Source organism: Syngnathus scovelli, chromosome 1, assembly GCF_024217435.2.
Source record: "Syngnathus scovelli strain Florida chromosome 1, RoL_Ssco_1.2, whole genome shotgun sequence".
Taxonomy (NCBI): Eukaryota; Metazoa; Chordata; class Actinopteri; order Syngnathiformes; family Syngnathidae; genus Syngnathus; species Syngnathus scovelli.
The window spans coordinates 10,728,726-10,744,825 of NC_090847.1; the positions used below are offsets into that span (position 1 = coordinate 10,728,726).

A 16,100-nucleotide genomic window follows, 5' to 3' on the forward strand; every position below is an offset into this window, starting at 1 on the left:
TCCACATCTATATATCACTTCATGAACCATGAAAATTTGAAGTGATAATGATTTGTTTGCATTATTGCGACCTTATTTATGACTTCCTGACTTGAAGTAGCATAAGCGAGTCTTTCATATTGATTCATTGCTCATTTGTCCTGTCTTTTTACCTATGCTCAACTTGTAAAATCAAAATGTTTGTATAATAAAGCTGATATTGTTGATTGTACTACAGTCAGATTAATAGATAATCGCAATCACAATGAAAAAAATACTTGCAATTTATAGTACATTTAAAAATTTGATACTTCATTACCCTAAAACTGCTGCTGACTGTCTACAAACAACAATGCAAACTAATTTCTGATCAAAAAGTCACTTTATTGCCCATCATAATTTTATCACATAGAAACAAAATCTGATAGTGGCTCTTCACTGTCACATTGTCCAATGTTTCCTCGCTAGTTGCCTTTTCTCTTTTCAACTGCCTTTACTCGGCCCTCCAAGCTCTTCAGGCGATGCTCGAGTGCACTGGCCTGGTTTGAGCTGGAGGTGAGCAGGCTCAATAGGATGTATCCCAGAATTAGGCCGCCGAGGCGCACAGCCGTGGTGTCGGCGCTGGCGCTGCTGTCGCTGACAATCATGGCAAAGAGCCACAGTACCGCCGCCATTTTCACCAACCAGAAGATATGTCGTAGCGCGTCGATAACCAAACGCAGGAGGATGGTCAGCACCCAGTAACCGATGATAGCAAGGAGCCCCCACTGGGCCACTGTGGTCACGCCTTCTGGGGTGAAGCGGGGTAGCGGGAGGGCAGCTGCCAAGAGAGAATTCACACTGTATCATTATGACCAGTTTGAACATTAACACTGTGCTTAAATATAACAATAAAAAAAAAAAAATCATACCAATTTAGTTTTTTCTGCCTTCATTTAAATAATGTTAAAGAAAGCATTTTCAAGAATAAATGCAGTGTGCATAAAGGCAAACACACAAGTGATGTCACAGCGTGAACCGGAAGGGAGTCAACATCAAAGTGAGCACTCAGACTACTAATGCTTGTATTGCTTGTTTTCAGCCTGTTGACATAAGGTGTGCTAAAGGATAGGCTCTTGAAACAAGACATTACATACCATTGCTAGTTGCGGAGGACAATGTTTTGAAATGTTGCTGATAGAATTGGGTATAATGGGGCGTTTGCGCTTTTGTGGAATCAAAGTAGTGTAATATAATACACTGCCCACGAGGTGAGAAGGCCAACTTCAAGATGAAATTTTCCAAAATACAGTGAAACACAGAGGTTGCCTACCGTCAAATCCCGTGACCCTGAGGATCTCTGTGACGTACACGGCGATGACGTTGAGGCCGCTGGCAGCTCCTTCGGCAAGGAAACGGATCACAGTTCCCAGAAACTGTTTTGGTTCAGAGACGACTTGTATCAGCTTGCAAGTGTTTCACTCAAACAAAGACAACACATTCTGACTACACCCGGTAGACCAAAAGGACAAATAGGCATCATCATACTTGTTGTGTAGTTGAGTTTTGGTAGGTGACTACAGTACAACATTTTTAAATCAATGAATAATCATTTTTAGTCACCAAGACTTCAATATCAATCAACATACAGTAACTGCCATTATTTGAATGAAGAAATCAAGGTTTTCGCTGTCTTTACTAAACATGGACTGGGCTCTATCTGACCATTGTTTTCTCTTATCCCAAAAGATGGTCTGTCTGTCGTCTTGATCAAACAGAAATCTTCCACCCAAACACAACCATTCAGTCTAATCAATTAGTATTCAATAGTCACCAAATGTTAGTCTGAGAAAAGGAACTATTTCTAATACAGCACTTGTATTACTTTATTAGTTTGCCTAATGTTGTGGCCAACAAGAATTGCTGAAGTGTATTGTATCATCGCAGATATGGTGTGTTGCTGAATCGAACAAGCAACTGTGCGAGCGACAACAGCTGCCTCACTCTATTCCTGTACCCTCCAAACTCTCACACAGTGTCACACTAGCAAACACAGGAGCCACCAGTCAAGGTCAAGGGTAGATCTGCAAGCTGCGGATGTGCACCTGCTGCACAACACACTGGCTCAATAAGTGACGACTGTGCATGACTCGGGCATCTGGCAGCTTATGGCGACAGGCATAGATAGCTATGTATGCCTCACGTAAATCAATCAAAGGTAACAATTCTTTGTTGTCCATAGTCCATGAAAGCAGACTGATTTATCTTTTCTTTTTATCTCATTCACATCCATTGACGGCGATAAATGTCAACGATCAATTTTAACTGGGTTGGCAGTGAATGAGTTAATCAAAATAAGACATTTACAAACACACTAAGTAACAGTAGAATGTAGTACGTTACTTATGCTGCTATCACGGGACTAATTCTACTTGCCCAACTGAAGAATAAATGTCAGCTTCCTTAAAAATGTAAATGTTATCACAAATACAAAATCTGAACATGATTCACAAAAAAGAAATCTATGTCCTGTGCAAGAATAAAATTTCACTCTCCAAAGAATACATAGTAATTTGTAACAAATGATGAAGTCAAAGTTTGCAAGAGGATTAAGGTCACATGTGGAAATGGAAAATGTGACTTGTCAGCAGTTGGAGAATGAGTCAGCGCAGTCTGAACCACAGATAACGGCAAAAAGTATATGAACAAAATGAACTGTAGTTTGAAGTATCAATTCATACAGAATAAAAATGACCATTCTGAAGTTCAACTACACTTACTCCATTACTTTGCAGTGTTTAAGTCTCTAATGTTTCAAGCAATATCAGAAGAACTAAAACCAAATTACACCTTTTAAAGGCAACAAAGTAATCATTAAGAACATTATTCTCCTCACAGACTTGAATCCTAATTGGACACATAATCTCATAAAACCTGCTAGATTACAGTTCTATTCCGGTTTCGGATGCAACTATTTCTGTCCCTTTGTATTAACAGATGAGAGGCGCAGCAGAAGACATGCAATACTTTACAGCTTGCGAGTAGTTACCATGCACTAATTGGAGAAGCATGCCAGCACATGTGGTAAGAGCAAATAAATCTGCCCAAAAAAGATAGTAATGCTCAGATTTTCTCATGCACATGATACTGTGAGACGTTTTGTCATTGGATTTTTTTTTTTGGGCTTCAGGATCACTTAGTGCTCTACATCAATGTCAGAATATGGTGTTAATACGTTTGTGACGATGGTTGCCATGTTGTGGTTGATACTAGTTCTATTACAGCTGGAATGGGCAAAGTTTGGCTGTGGGATTTAAATGATCAAGAGTCCTGTAATTTATGTTGTATCAATTTAGTGCCCCCCCCCGAAAAAATAATTGAGTTTAAAATGTATTTGTTTTTAAATTATGGTATTATTCATCTCATTAAACAATTGGCGAATTCATTATAAATAAACGATATCACTTAACTAGGCACTCCATACATTCAAGAATGATTAAAATGTTGGTATTTAGCTGAACAGACCATGTCAAGATGCACCCCTGACCCCCCAAAAAAAGAAAAGCCAGGAGTTAATACCCCAGGGGGGTTCTTACCATGGCCACTGAATAGACGTTCTCCTGACCAAGCAGTGACTCGAGTAACAAGAGTGCACTCTGGGAGAGATGGAGTGAGTGGGTGAAGGCGAGGAAGAGGAGATGATGAAGAGATGCGGTGGTGAGATTAACAAGCAAAAGGGAGGGTTTGAGAAGGACATAAGAGGTTGCATGGGAGACATGGCAGAGTGAAAGAGGCTCAATTAGTGACCTATTAAGAGTTGATCAAACAAGTGTTACATCAGAGCCGGCCCGATGCATAAGTGAACCTGCTGAATTTTTGTTTCTCTGTGTTTGTTTCATTTAAAAATGAAGGAGACATGCAGGATTTGCTATATTGGGCCACATGAAATGATACGGCTGCCCGGATCTGGCCCACGGCTTGACACCTTCAGTGCTCAAAATACATCTAATCTTACAGAATAAATTGAAAAGATGAAACTGTTTTGGCATATTTTGCTCCTCCTTTGGATCTGTGTACCTTGGCCACCTGGGGGCAACATAATACAGGCATACAGAAAGAGGCGGTAAAAACTATCGTTCAAATTTTAGTAAACTCCTCGGAAAGCTGCAATATTATTCGTCATTCTTTGCAAAGGATAAAGAAGGTGTGTATTATTATATTGTCTGTGTAGATATGTTGCTATCCTTTGTGTTCAAATATTCATTCTTAAAGGGTTATAACACTGTGATATGCCTCTGTTGGTCATTTAAAAACACGAGTCACTGTCTTAAGTCGAGTTTGCTGTCACCATCCAACGCTTGTATCTGAAATTTTCACTCGCAAGTCAAAGCATTTTTTTTAAATCAAATCTTTAACGCTTGTATCTCAAAATTTTGCTTGCAAGTAAAAGCAAACTTTTTTTTTTTAATTAAATCGAAGAAATATAAGAAGTGTAATTTTCCTATAGGTGAGCAGAGTTTTGTGCAGCATAAAGTTACAGGCAGTGACTAACAATGTTAATTATACTTTGGGAATGCAATCTCTGCCAAGTTTTGGATGATGGTCTGCTACGCTCACAAACCTAATTACTATGTACGTATGTGTGTGTATGTATGTAAATGTGTGTATATATGTGTATGTATCTTATATATAAATTTGAGGGCCGGCTCTGTTGCATATTAATGGTGTTAGAAAGGAATGAAGAGCTGACTAATAGATTAGTAACACGGGCACACACACATGCAAATTAATCATCTTCACTCAGTTTACCTCTGTCGCTGATTGGATGGCACCAATTCCCAGGAGTGATTCCACGTATTGGTGGAACTCTTGGCCGAGCATGCCGCGGAAGGAGACCGTCTGTCGGGTCCCTTTCCCGGCCGGCGACGCTTTCTGTTCGGCCTGCTCTGCTCCAGTATGGAGCACGGCAATAGCCAAAAGCAACAACACACAAGACGGCCGCAAGAAGTGCACCATGACGCGCGCACAAAATCTCATCGTTGGGGGATTGTAGAGCAGCAAAATTCAAAAATCAATTGTGCAGAACCGGTTAAGCAGGACGCGTGACTGACTCTCAAGTCAAAATGGACTGAGGATCACGAGTTGAAATTAGTCTGGAGCAATAAAATACCCGCTTCTAGGATTTAGATTCTTAAAGCGTGTTAATGAGTCGAATGCGCCGCCCGAGTATTTATTTAATTATAAACTTTGGCAACGTTACAGTCATATATCTCGCTCCCAACCTCTTAGGCTATATTTGGTATCAAACAGTTGAAATACTTTCTATTGTATTTCAAGAATAAAAAAAGAGCTTCGGCGCAGTAATGTTCCAAAATCTTGGCGGAAATGATGCGAGGAAAAACCCTGTGGGTTTGAGCCGACCACGAGTCTTCTAAATCTTCTTATTTGAGCTCGGAGCCGTACACAAAGTCACGTCTGGCGGTCTTTCGTCTGCACACTCGCATTAAATTAGGATTTGTATGAAACAAAAAGATTATTGTAGGTGCTCAAGGAAAACATTCCAATCCTCGTCGCGTCTGACGACTGCTGCCACACAAAACGAAAAAGACGTGTGGCTCTTTGAAGAGAAGGAAAGGGATTGACGCAGGGGTGTATTCTGGGACTTGTAGTCAAGGATGTCAACTCGTTTTGCGGGAATGCGTAACGTCGTTGCGTAATTACGCAATATGACGTAATAGAAGTGGCACGAACCCGGCAAAAGAAGGATTAAAAGTGAAGATTTTTATCTGGTATTAATATAATTAAAATATGTCAATAGAATAAAATCATTTTAAGACTAAAAACATGATTTACATAGAAGGGTGCATTTTAGCATTGACGTTACGTTTCAAGTTGCTTCACTGCTAAAACTGGGCTTAAGAAAACAATGTTTACATCATTGAAACAAACATTTTCAATTTGAGTTTCTTTTTTTTTTGCCCAGCAAGATTTCAATTAGACGGATAATGCCCACATCTAAGCATTGACACATTTCTAAAATTGCTAAATGTTTCCACACACATTTCAAAAGTAACTAAATTTATTGCAAGATTCTTTTGGGAAAAATAATTGATAGGGTAAGTAAAAGTTGCTAAATCTAATGACACAAGTGCTTGTCATCTTAACCACAACAGTGGTTATAACAGTTTCCTTAAAAGGCTGAGAGAAAGGCTCAAATTTCAATTTAATAAGCAGCGGCAACACTTAGTTACTTGAGAAAATTTCAGTACAGAACAGTTTCAGCAGTTTTCAAATAAAAAAGGAACAATGTACACGCACAAATATTACAATTATTAACTTCAACGTGAGGAATGGGCGGAATGTTGCTCATCTTTGTGTTTGTGTGCGCACCATTTTCATAAACAAATTCAGTCAGTAAAAATGGAATGAAACAACGCTCAACATTAAAGCCTTAAGTCCGATTTGTGGCTGCTCACATACTTTGGAACCACTTATCCACTGAGAGCCTGACCACAAAAGATGAGAAGAGAAGAGAGGCCATGGCCAGCCTTGCTCCGGGCACCATCTGCACTAGTGGGCTCGCAGGCCTAGCCAATGTAAATGCGATGGAAGTCGTTGGCTCCGAAGGCAGCGTTGCACTTGGGGCATTTCCTCTGGCGTGTGTCGTACCGTGTCTTGACGCACTCGAAGCAGAAGACGTGGAAGCACTTTGTCAGGACGGCGTCTTTCACTCGCGAATTGCAACAGGGACATGTGAGCCGAGCCTAGGGGGAGCGTGAGACAGAGAGAGAAAGCGAGGGGGGGGGGTCTCCTTAAATGAATGGACTTAATGAGTGGCTAGGAATATCTAGGACAGCAAGCGATATAACTAACTCTTGTGTACTGAGTGAGAGAAGTAGAATGAACTAGAAAATACCCTGACCCCCAAAAATCTACCAAATAATTTATTTGGGAAAAAAAAATTCATGACACCAACTCACCTTATACTCACTAATTTCTTCATTTAAGATTTCATCTCCATTGCTAATTTTCTCTGCCGGTTTCTTGGCCTTCTCAATTTTTCTCCTCAGTTTAGAGATGTCCTCCTGAAACAACAATCACAAAGTAAAGGTAAGCATTACTTGCTGCTTGTTTGGCTTACTCCAGGATCAAGATTGATTTTGTCCAAATCTGAGGACAAGAGGCGTTGTGCTGGTGTGATGCGATCAAACAGTCTGCGGATTAGATAGAAGCAAGGCTGGCTGACTCAAGTGAAAAAACATGAGTAATTGACACCCGTTCCCCATAATAGTACTGACGATAAGAATTTTAACTGTCAATATAGAACAAACAAAGTAATCAATCAGCATCTTATTTGAACAGAAATGACTTATAGCTTGCATTTGTCAAGAAGAGAAATAACCTTCAGTTAACAACCCAAAGTGCGAAATTTGCTGGCTCATTTTGTTTAGTTAAATAGGTGAGCATCTAATGTTATTGTATTAAGGTGAGTTTTTTTGAGAAAAAGAATAAAAGAAGACATTTCCCGAAGAGGAAACACTTTTCTTTATATGTATTTCACAGTCAATAACAAAAAAAAGACTTGTTTCAATTAGTTTTACTGATGAGAAAAAAAACGTGATAAAAATATTTTAAAGGCTTGCTTGCTGAACCATCAAGGCATAAAAAACTTGCATTGAATATTGTGCCAAGTAAGCCTGTCCTTTACCTTGAAACGTTTCGTTTGACCTTTCAAACAGGCTGTGGCCAGCAGCTAATCTTGTCACTATGCTAACAGCTGGCGGCTTTCTGCCAGATATGTCACAATCTAGACTATTCCCAGTTTTTTTTGTTCAAGCCCTCCCATCATGTCCTTACGCAAGACCGTCATCAAGGAAAATGGCAGCTTGGAAGGCCAGTGTGGAAGAGAGGGTTGTGCTTATTGCCTTTTAAAGTGTGACGCTATGGAACGGAGGCCTCGTGTGTATGTGTGCGCCACCTGTGCTCGCCGGGAGTTAAAAGACTCCTTCTCTCTGGAGATGCTATTTTCCACAACCTCCTCTCGCACCACGACGAGTCTCTGCTGGACCTGCTCCAGTTGAATTCGAACCTCCTCTGACAACAAGGTTGACTCTTGGGCCTGGAGGATGACAGTTTCACCTACTGAACGTTCAAGGACTCATTTTAACGTCTTAATTGTTAAGCAATGGCTTGTGCGTGAAGGATTAGTGCACAATAAAGGCAACGCTAATATTATTCACAGTAGTTCACGGTTCTATTTTTAAAAGTTTAAACAATTCGACCGATTGTTGTAATTAATGTGTGACTTCTACTCCAACACAATGGCCTCCGCTGCAAAGGAAGTGCTTGCTACCTTGCGTTTGTTCATGTCCAGCGCTTGTGTCCTGAGTGTCAACTCTCTCTCTGCAGTGCTGATGGTGCCCTGCAGGAGGCGCTCCTTCTCTTCAAGCTTCCTCACCACCTGCAGCTGTGCATCCACCTAACAATTGTACCAAAAAAAAAACAGTTTAAAGACATAACCTTGAGCAGCGAGCAAACAAAATGTCTTACGTGTCGGCATACATTTGGGCTTGTATTCTTCCAAGGCCACAGTGGAAATTCACCTGTGTTTTTAAAGTGAGTAATTGATCCGACAGCTCCTCCTTCTCTTCTTTCAGTAGCTTGTGGATCTGGTTGGACTTGATGCGCTCGCTCATCAGCTTGAAGTTGGCGTCATCCTTTTCCCGGAGCTGCTGCATCAGGCGAATGTTCTGTTCCTGCATGTCCTCGAAGGCTTGTCCCGTCACATCCATCTCGCTCAGCAACGCATCCTCCTCCTGCAGACGGAGCAGCGAGGGTGTTAACAGTCTATTCAAAATAATAATCATAATGACAGACATGCTCGCACCTGTTTTGCTGTTGACAGCTTTTTGTTGAGGATGTCAATCTGCTCCTCGACAGAGCGAATCTTTCTTAGGGCCTCTTCATCAGCCATTTTTTTACCCTCCCTCCTTTCCCGCTCCTCCAGCTCCCTCAGTCTCTGACGGAGTTCCTCTGACTGGAATCAGTGAGAAAGTTCCACATAAGCCCTCCACACCATTGCCTGAACAATCAGCCATAAGTTGCGTTCTCCATCATGACACCGGTGTGACCGTGTTGCGCAAGGGTTGACCACCTCTGACTTGGCCTTCTTCTCCGCTGCCATCAGTTGGACTTTGTCTCTCTGCTCCTTTGGTGCAGATCGATACATGTCTAAGAGGAGCTTCATCTCCCTCTGGGACTCCTGAGCTTTCCTGTACAGTCGACGTAAAAAGTAATATTATCACAACTATGAAATATAAAACACATGACTTCATTTTGTTTGGGGGGGTGGGAAATAAAATCCCAGACAAGGTCTCACTTTAGCTCTACTTTGACAATCTTAAACTGCTCCATCTCTTTCCTCTTGGGCCCTCCAGCTGAAGAAAGGCGTTCTCCAGAAGATTCCTCGGCTTGGTTGCCACTTCCCAGTTTCTCCCTCTCTTCCTTTATCCCACTGCGAGTTGGCCTCTCTCTTTCCTTTTCCCTCTCGCGGTCTTTCTCCTCTTTCTTTATGATGTCTTTGTCTTTCTTTTCCTCTTTCTCTTTCTTCTCCTCCTTCTCCTCCTCCTTGACTGTTACCTCAGATTCAACTCCTGGCTCTGTTTTCACCGAGATGCCTAGTGAAGCAGAAAAATCACACAATTGGCATTGTGAACACAACAAAGTCGTTAAACGTTAGTGAAAAGTGAGTCATGCAAACTACCTTCATGAGTTATGTAATGTGAGACATTTTGTGGGTGTGTGAATAAGTTGAAGGTCTCGACTCAGCTGTGTTTGACCTGAGAGATTCTACTTTGCTCACCATTGGCTCATTGACACTTACCAGCGCTGTTTGGCGTAGAAGAGTCATTGTCAGGAGGTTCTGACTTGACCACGGCCTCCCCAGAGACACTCGCTGTCATAGGGGACGCCGTCTCCTCCTTCAAGTCAATCTCCGTGCTCGACTGAGTTTGCAAGATGCTGCTCCCCTTTGAAATGCGAATCTTCAAAGACAACATCAAATACATAATTTCGGCATCATCCTGCACTACTAATCTGTTTCACAAGTCATTCAATTTTCAGGAAATAGTTCTTTTTTGGCATCAAACCTGGTTGAGTTCAGCTTGTGTCTCTCTCAGTCTCAGCTTGAATTTCACAACCTCGCCCTTCATTTGCTGGTTATGAGTTTGCAGGGTGCTGATCAGATGCCGCATCTCTCTGTTGATTGGGCCTGTAGCGAGCGGTGAGAAACAAGCAAAGGGCACTTGACATCCCTTCCGGCCTCGGTGAACACCGACAAGCAAAAGCAGTTCGGGGTTCCGTGTCATGTTCTGTAAGCTTCGACTCCTCACCGGCTTGCTCGTTGGCAGCGAGAGTTTGTTCAAATTCAATACGTAGCATCTCGTACTCCTTCCTGACTTGAGCGAGGGTATCTTCCAGCTGAAAGACTTCGGTGCGAACCTTTCTTTGCAAAGTTACCTCGTCATTCTGCAAACAATAAAGGCGTCAGTGAGGTAGCGCTCACTTTGGATGGATACCCACACAACGAGCTTACCTCCATGTGCTCCAGCTGTCGAAGGCGTGCCGTCCTAGTTGTGTTGAGTCGGCCACGCGTCTCGTCTAACTGAGCCTTGAGGATCAGTGACTCGTTGTACAGCACAGAAAATTGTGACTGCAGACAGCGATACTCAGAGGTATCCTTCACCATGCCCTCTGCTCGACTCAGCAGCTCAGCCTGAGTGGGAAGAGTACACATTCAAAAAGCAAATTCTCAAAATCGATGTGAAAAAGCTTTCTATTAGTAAAAATATCCACCAAATAATGTAACGGCACATGAAACACACCTTCATGTTGTTATTCTCCTGCAGCACATTCTGCAGATCCTGCTGGAGCTTCTGGAGCTCAATGAGACGATTATCTGCCAGCTCCTGGTTTTCTTCCAGTTCACTGTTTATTTCCTCAAACTGCAGGAGAGCAACATCACCAAACAGGAAAAAAGGTGAAGCATTACCGTACTAAAATATATGTTCTTCACTTACAAAATTCCTACCTTTCTCTTGTTGATGGTGATGGTTCCACATACACTACTGGCCTCCCCACACACTTTATAACCTTTGCTGTTCACCTAGAGTGAGTTTTTTTTTAAAAAAATGTTCAAAAAACTAACAGACCTGCATACATACAGTACGTATTTGCCTAAAATAAAATACATCATACCCTCTCTAGTATCTCACTCATGTGTGCATTTAGCCGATTTTCACGTCGACGGATCTTCTCCATATCCCACTGAAGCTCTTCACTCAAAACCTGCAGCTCGCTGACACGCTGGTCTGCTTTGTTTGCTGCACGACCAAGAGATCGGAACTTGACAGAAGAGGAAGAGAGGGCATAAGGGCTGTGCAATATCATTACTACACAGCATGCGTCATATAATGCGTACCTCACTGGTCATTTGATTGTATTTCTGCTTGAGGTCCTCAGACAGTTGTTGAAGACGTTCATTTTGACCGGTCAGCAGCGTGTTCAATTTGGAAGCTACGTGGCATAAACTCCCAGCTGAGAAATAACAGCCATCGACAATGATTGTGTGTAAAGCACATTTGAGCAAGTCACTAAATCATGTGGCCCCTATTCTACTCCGCTTCATTATTCATTAGTGACTGTTGATTTCTTTTACTGACCAATTCCAGAATCCATGTCTGCTTTCAGTTGGTCTACTGTGCTCTTCAGACACTTGTAGACCTCCACAACACGAGTAGCCTGCATATGGCTGGACTGCACCCTCTCCTGAAGCTCGGCTTCCATTTCCTCACTGGTGCTGCTAGCCAGGGTGGCCAGGAAGGAGTTGGATGTCTCGCCCTGGTGGCCTGTGAGACAACAGTGGAGCACATTCACCAAAATGTCATAAACTATATTACATATGACAAAATTTTACTTAAAAACAATTAAGCTGAAATGGCATACCGTAATTTCCGGACTATAAGTCGCGGTTTTTTTCATAGTTTGGGTGGGGGGGCGACTTATACTCAGGAGCGACTTATATATGTTTTTTTTTCACAAATTTTTACTTGATCATTAAGACATCACTTACAAGTATAGTTGACCACTTCCCATGTTATTTTTAGTATAGTTGATCACTTCACATGCTTTTATTTCTTTATCTTGAACATATTCAAAACATAAAAAATAGAGAAAACATCAAATAAAGCAATTAACACTTTAAAGCACCATATCCAAGTCCACTGTCTGCTGTATGTACACTTGCTCCATTTTTGCTCCTCTTATATTTATTATTATTATTTATTATTATTTGTTTATTTATCATTTATTCAATACTCTTATTTATTCATTGTTAGTGCCTTCTTGGGGTTTTTTTGTGTTGCTTGTATGCATATGTGTACTATCTCACCGAGGGATAGTGGAAATGTAATTTCAATCTCTTTGTGTGTCTTAGTATATAAAAAAATATATCGACGATAAAGCAGACTTTGACTTTGATAAAACAACCAAAAAAAATTATATTTTCAGACGAAACTGGATGAGGGCGCTCTAAATTTTACCGTTGGCCGTGACTCATCAACTGGGTGGGCTTAAGAAAAATGGCACCAAAAAGAAACTCATATTTTGCAGGTTACAAACTTCAAGTTGTAAAATATGCAGCTGAAAACAGTAATCGAGCAGCAGAAAGAAAGTTTGGAGAACCATGATGTACCAATGGATTACTATTTCAAGTGACGTCAGTAGCGCGGCGCGCCGGTTGTTTACATACAAACGTGCCCACACAAGGACTACCATCATTAGCGGTGATCATTTCTAAGTGACACGGAGGACAAAGAGTTTGAAGGAATTAAGGATTTGGAGTGACATAGAAGGTTTGAAAAACTATTATGGCTTTTACGCACGCCCGGTCTCTACTGAGTCGGGGGCCGACGCTCGGCCGAGTGGCTGTCCGCTGAACGGTGCGCGGGGCTCGGACATGGCCATTACGCACGCCCGGTCCTATGCCATGGAGCTCTCGTGTCTGGAAGTCCACGCCGCCACACGCTTGGAAGTTTGTTTTGTTTAATAAAGAGCCGTATACCAAACCCACGTCTATCCTTGTACTTTGTTAACGCTACAATATAGTTATATACTAGATCTGTGGAATAAAGACGAGGCTGACGTCAGGGCGCACGCGCGGCGATGTTGACAAAGGACGAGGAATTTGACCGATGGATTTAATGGATTTAAAGTGCACGGATGGTTTGATAATATTATTGGCTTATATTATAGTTATTTGAAATATAGTTTATCTATCGTTATATGAGCCTGTGGAATATTTTGAAGTGCAAGCGCCCTCAGTCGCGCGCACCCATTGTTGACAAAGAACGATCGATGGATTTAATGAATTGGAGTGACACCGATGGTTTTATAAACATGTTATTCATGTAATAGTTGTCCTTAATCACTCTATATGTTACGTCAGGCCTGTTCTCAGCTCTTTGTTTGAGTTTGTCACGTTAGCATACCTATCGTTTAGCCTGTTGTTGCTATTTAATGAATTGGAGTGACACTGATGGTTTTATAAACATGTTATTCATGTAATAGTTGTCCTTAATCACTCTATATGTTACGTCAGGCCCGTTCTCAGCTCTTTGTTTGTGTTTGTCACGTTAGCATACCTATCGTTTAGCCTGTTGTTGCTATCGTTTAGCCTGTTGTTGCTCGTTCATGACTGTTTTTGGTGTGGGATTTTGTCGAATAAATTGCCCCCAAAATGCGACTTATACTCCGGAGCGACTTATATATGTTTTTTTTCACTTTTTGGGGCATTTTATGGCTGGTGCGACTTATACTCCGGAGCGACTTATAGTCCGGAAAATACGGTACTTTTAAATTGCATTAATTTGCATGGATGTACACAAATAAAATTATTTATGTTTCCAAATGTCTGCAGCTTAACTTGCCTAGGGCATTTGTCTCCAGAGACTTCTAGTTGAACACACTGCGTTGTGTAAAATCACCTTCACTACATTTATTCTACATTTTCTTTCTCATTACCTCTGTCCTTGGACCTCTCCTGATTCGAATCTCCATCTGGTTCAGGGGTTTCTGGCTTCAGGTTCCTTCCTTCTCCCGTTGGAGACTTCTCTGGTTCGCTTGGCGATTGGTCATATAGTCTGATGAACAGCTTAATATTTTCATCAAACTGAAAGCAAAGAATGATAAGACATTGAAATTCTGTTGACATCTTTTAAGGTGCTCTGCTGGATCTTGTTTCTTGTTGCTGAGCATAAACCCGCAAGAGTTCACCTGATTCCAGTATCTATTGAGGATAAGCAGGCTTGCATCATCAGTGGCCTGGCGTGTCTCTAGTCTCTCGATTCGCTCTCGCAATTCATCTTCAATGCCCTGCAAACCAGCAAGCCAAAAATCAAAGTTTACAGTTAAAAAACACATGCCATGTTTGGAATCAACTACAGAATTCTACACATTCTCTTTTTTCTAATCACTACAAAATGATTTTTACCGAGAGGAAACATAGTAAGTCAGCTGCTTCACTTGGGTGGCACAATAAACATTGATGCACCAAGGGATAAAATGATTTTCCAAAGAGCATCAGTCATTCACATTTCAAAATGCATTGTAGGATTCATTGAGGGCAATGAGGATAACCTATAGTTATTAGTAACACATCCAAACAGCACCGCAAAATGGTGAGCTTGCTATATAGTACACTACTTAATAGTGTAAAGGGAGTGTTTCAGAACTCAACAACAGATTCTGGTTCAACAACAGATTCTGGTTTATTAAAAAAATCAAAATGCACCTGTCTTTGATCCAAAGATTCTCCCAATTTCCGGTTCTTAGCCTGGAGAGCTTTAATATCTTGTTCTTCCTGAAAAAACAAGTTGTGGAACATTACCAATGAAGGAGCGAACGAACACACACGGACGGACCCTAAATATAATGTCCTTTAAATTAAGTATAACGATGGAAGAGAACAATCAAGCTGACCGAGTTAGAAACCCCTCCCAGTTTGATGACCGTCTCCACCGCTGTGCTCCCACTCGCAGCTGCAGCACTTAGACTGGGACCTCCATCCTCTCCATCCCGCTCTCTCCGCTTTTCCGGATGCACACCGGAGTTTGAGGAGGGGCCGCTGGGATCTGCAGGACGCTTCTGTCCTGACATCCTGAGACACCTGTTACAAGACACGCAGTGGTAATAGTAAGATAGTTTCTTCTGCTCTGTGTATGGCATTTCAACTGCTAGTTAGCAACAAAGGTGGCTGTGGCCGTCGTTGTGTAAAACTGAACAAAACACAACAAAACACAGTAGACAGAACATCCCTAAAAAGTTATCTCTGTATCTAAAAGTCGCATTAGCATCAAGCTGTTCTAGCGCTAATGTTAGCCACATGCTAATGGGAGCGCGAAGGTGCCGACTGAAGAGTAACGATCTATTTCAAACACAAAATTTACAGCTTCATGTGCTTGCGTTCAACCCGACCTGAGTCGGAAGAAAAGTCTTACCACTTTTGGACGCAGGATCTTGATAAAAATGTGAAATCTCACGAGCAAATGTTGATGCTGCGGCTTCTATACTCCCGGAAACGGAAGCTGTAGCGAACTATCATTATACAACTGGACGTGTAGTGCGCCATCTAGTGCGGGGGTTGGTCAATTTAACATGCCTTGACACGTTCAGAATGGCCACTTCTCATTGTTTCTTACTCAAAGCACCGGAATAAAAATAACACCGGATTGCCGTGTATTTACAAAAAACTCACGGCACAGGACCATTTAAAGATGTTGCATAAAGTGTACATACTGTAATAATTATGTTTGGTATGGCGGGAGTCAGAAGCGATTCTGGGGTCCGTTGGGGCCCCAAACAGAAATTAACTCACACACTGAAACTTTGTATATAACTTGAATTATTAATTATTAACTAAAGACATATAATGAATATTACATGCAATATTCGTATATGATATTATAAATTCATATTTTCACATTATTGTAAAATCACCTCAAATTTAATCGGATTACTTTTTCTTTAACTAGATATTTATGGAGGCAAAATTCCATCAGGTTAAAGATATTTTTTTGAGGGGGAGG

At 41.4% G+C, this 16,100-nt stretch overlaps 2 protein-coding genes across 4 annotated transcripts; both read right to left on the reverse strand.

Moving 5' to 3' along the window:
- Nucleotides 1–342: 342 nt before the first annotated feature.
- Nucleotides 343–5,600, reverse strand: LOC125994713 (voltage-gated monoatomic cation channel TMEM109). Of its 2 annotated transcripts, XM_049764185.1 has the most exons (4): nt 4,768–5,600; nt 3,555–3,614; nt 1,292–1,394; nt 343–799 (listed from the first exon to the last, which is right to left on the reverse strand). In XM_049764185.1, the coding sequence occupies exons 1-4, from the start codon at nt 4,993–4,995 to the stop codon at nt 444–446; spliced, it is 747 nt and encodes a 248-aa protein (XP_049620142.1). In that variant the 5' UTR covers nt 4,996–5,600; the 3' UTR covers nt 343–443. The 2 variants fall into 2 exon arrangements, with proteins under 2 accessions (XP_049620142.1, XP_049620208.1); XM_049764251.2 differs by lacking the exon at nt 3,555–3,614 and having other exon boundaries at nt 4,768–5,598.
- Nucleotides 5,601–6,019: 419 nt separating this feature from the next.
- Nucleotides 6,020–15,653, reverse strand: rnf20 (ring finger protein 20, E3 ubiquitin protein ligase). 2 transcript variants are annotated; one of them, XM_049763930.2, is made up of 22 exons: nt 15,513–15,653; nt 14,995–15,181; nt 14,807–14,875; nt 14,290–14,388; nt 14,038–14,185; nt 11,679–11,864; nt 11,438–11,553; nt 11,215–11,361; nt 11,048–11,122; nt 10,842–10,961; nt 10,553–10,732; nt 10,350–10,485; nt 10,107–10,228; nt 9,842–10,001; nt 9,338–9,635; nt 9,113–9,230; nt 8,846–8,995; nt 8,562–8,774; nt 8,312–8,437; nt 7,937–8,077; nt 6,939–7,043; nt 6,020–6,722 (listed from the first exon to the last, which is right to left on the reverse strand). In XM_049763930.2, the coding sequence occupies exons 2-22, from the start codon at nt 15,169–15,171 to the stop codon at nt 6,546–6,548; spliced, it is 3,063 nt and encodes a 1,020-aa protein (XP_049619887.1). In that variant the 5' UTR covers nt 15,172–15,181; nt 15,513–15,653; the 3' UTR covers nt 6,020–6,545. The 2 variants fall into 2 exon arrangements, 1 of the variants encoding a protein (XP_049619887.1); XR_007490656.2 differs by lacking the exons at nt 6,020–6,722; nt 6,939–7,043 and having other exon boundaries at nt 8,521–8,774.
- Nucleotides 15,654–16,100: the final 447 nt, after the last annotated feature.

Bases quoted from the DNA above. Each gene is read 5' to 3' on its own strand.
- LOC125994713 (XM_049764185.1), bottom strand. From the start codon at position 4,995: ATGAGATTTTGTGCGCGCGTCATGGTGCACTTCTTGCGGCCGTCTTGT. The intron at 3,615-4,767 runs GTAAACTGAGTG...CATCTCTCCCAG, and splicing joins CCATCCAATCAGCGACAGAG to AGTGCACTCTTGTTACTCGA. The intron at 800-1,291 runs GTAGGCAACCTC...CTCTCTTGGCAG, and splicing joins CAGGGTCACGGGATTTGACG to CTGCCCTCCCGCTACCCCGC.
- rnf20 (XM_049763930.2), bottom strand. From the start codon at position 15,171: ATGTCAGGACAGAAGCGTCCTGCAGATCCCAGCGGCCCCTCCTCAAAC. The intron at 11,362-11,437 runs GTACGCATTATA...TCTTCTGTCAAG, and splicing joins ACAATCAAATGACCAGTGAG to TTCCGATCTCTTGGTCGTGC. The intron at 10,486-10,552 runs GTAAGCTCGTTG...TATTGTTTGCAG, and splicing joins GACAGCTGGAGCACATGGAG to AATGACGAGGTAACTTTGCA.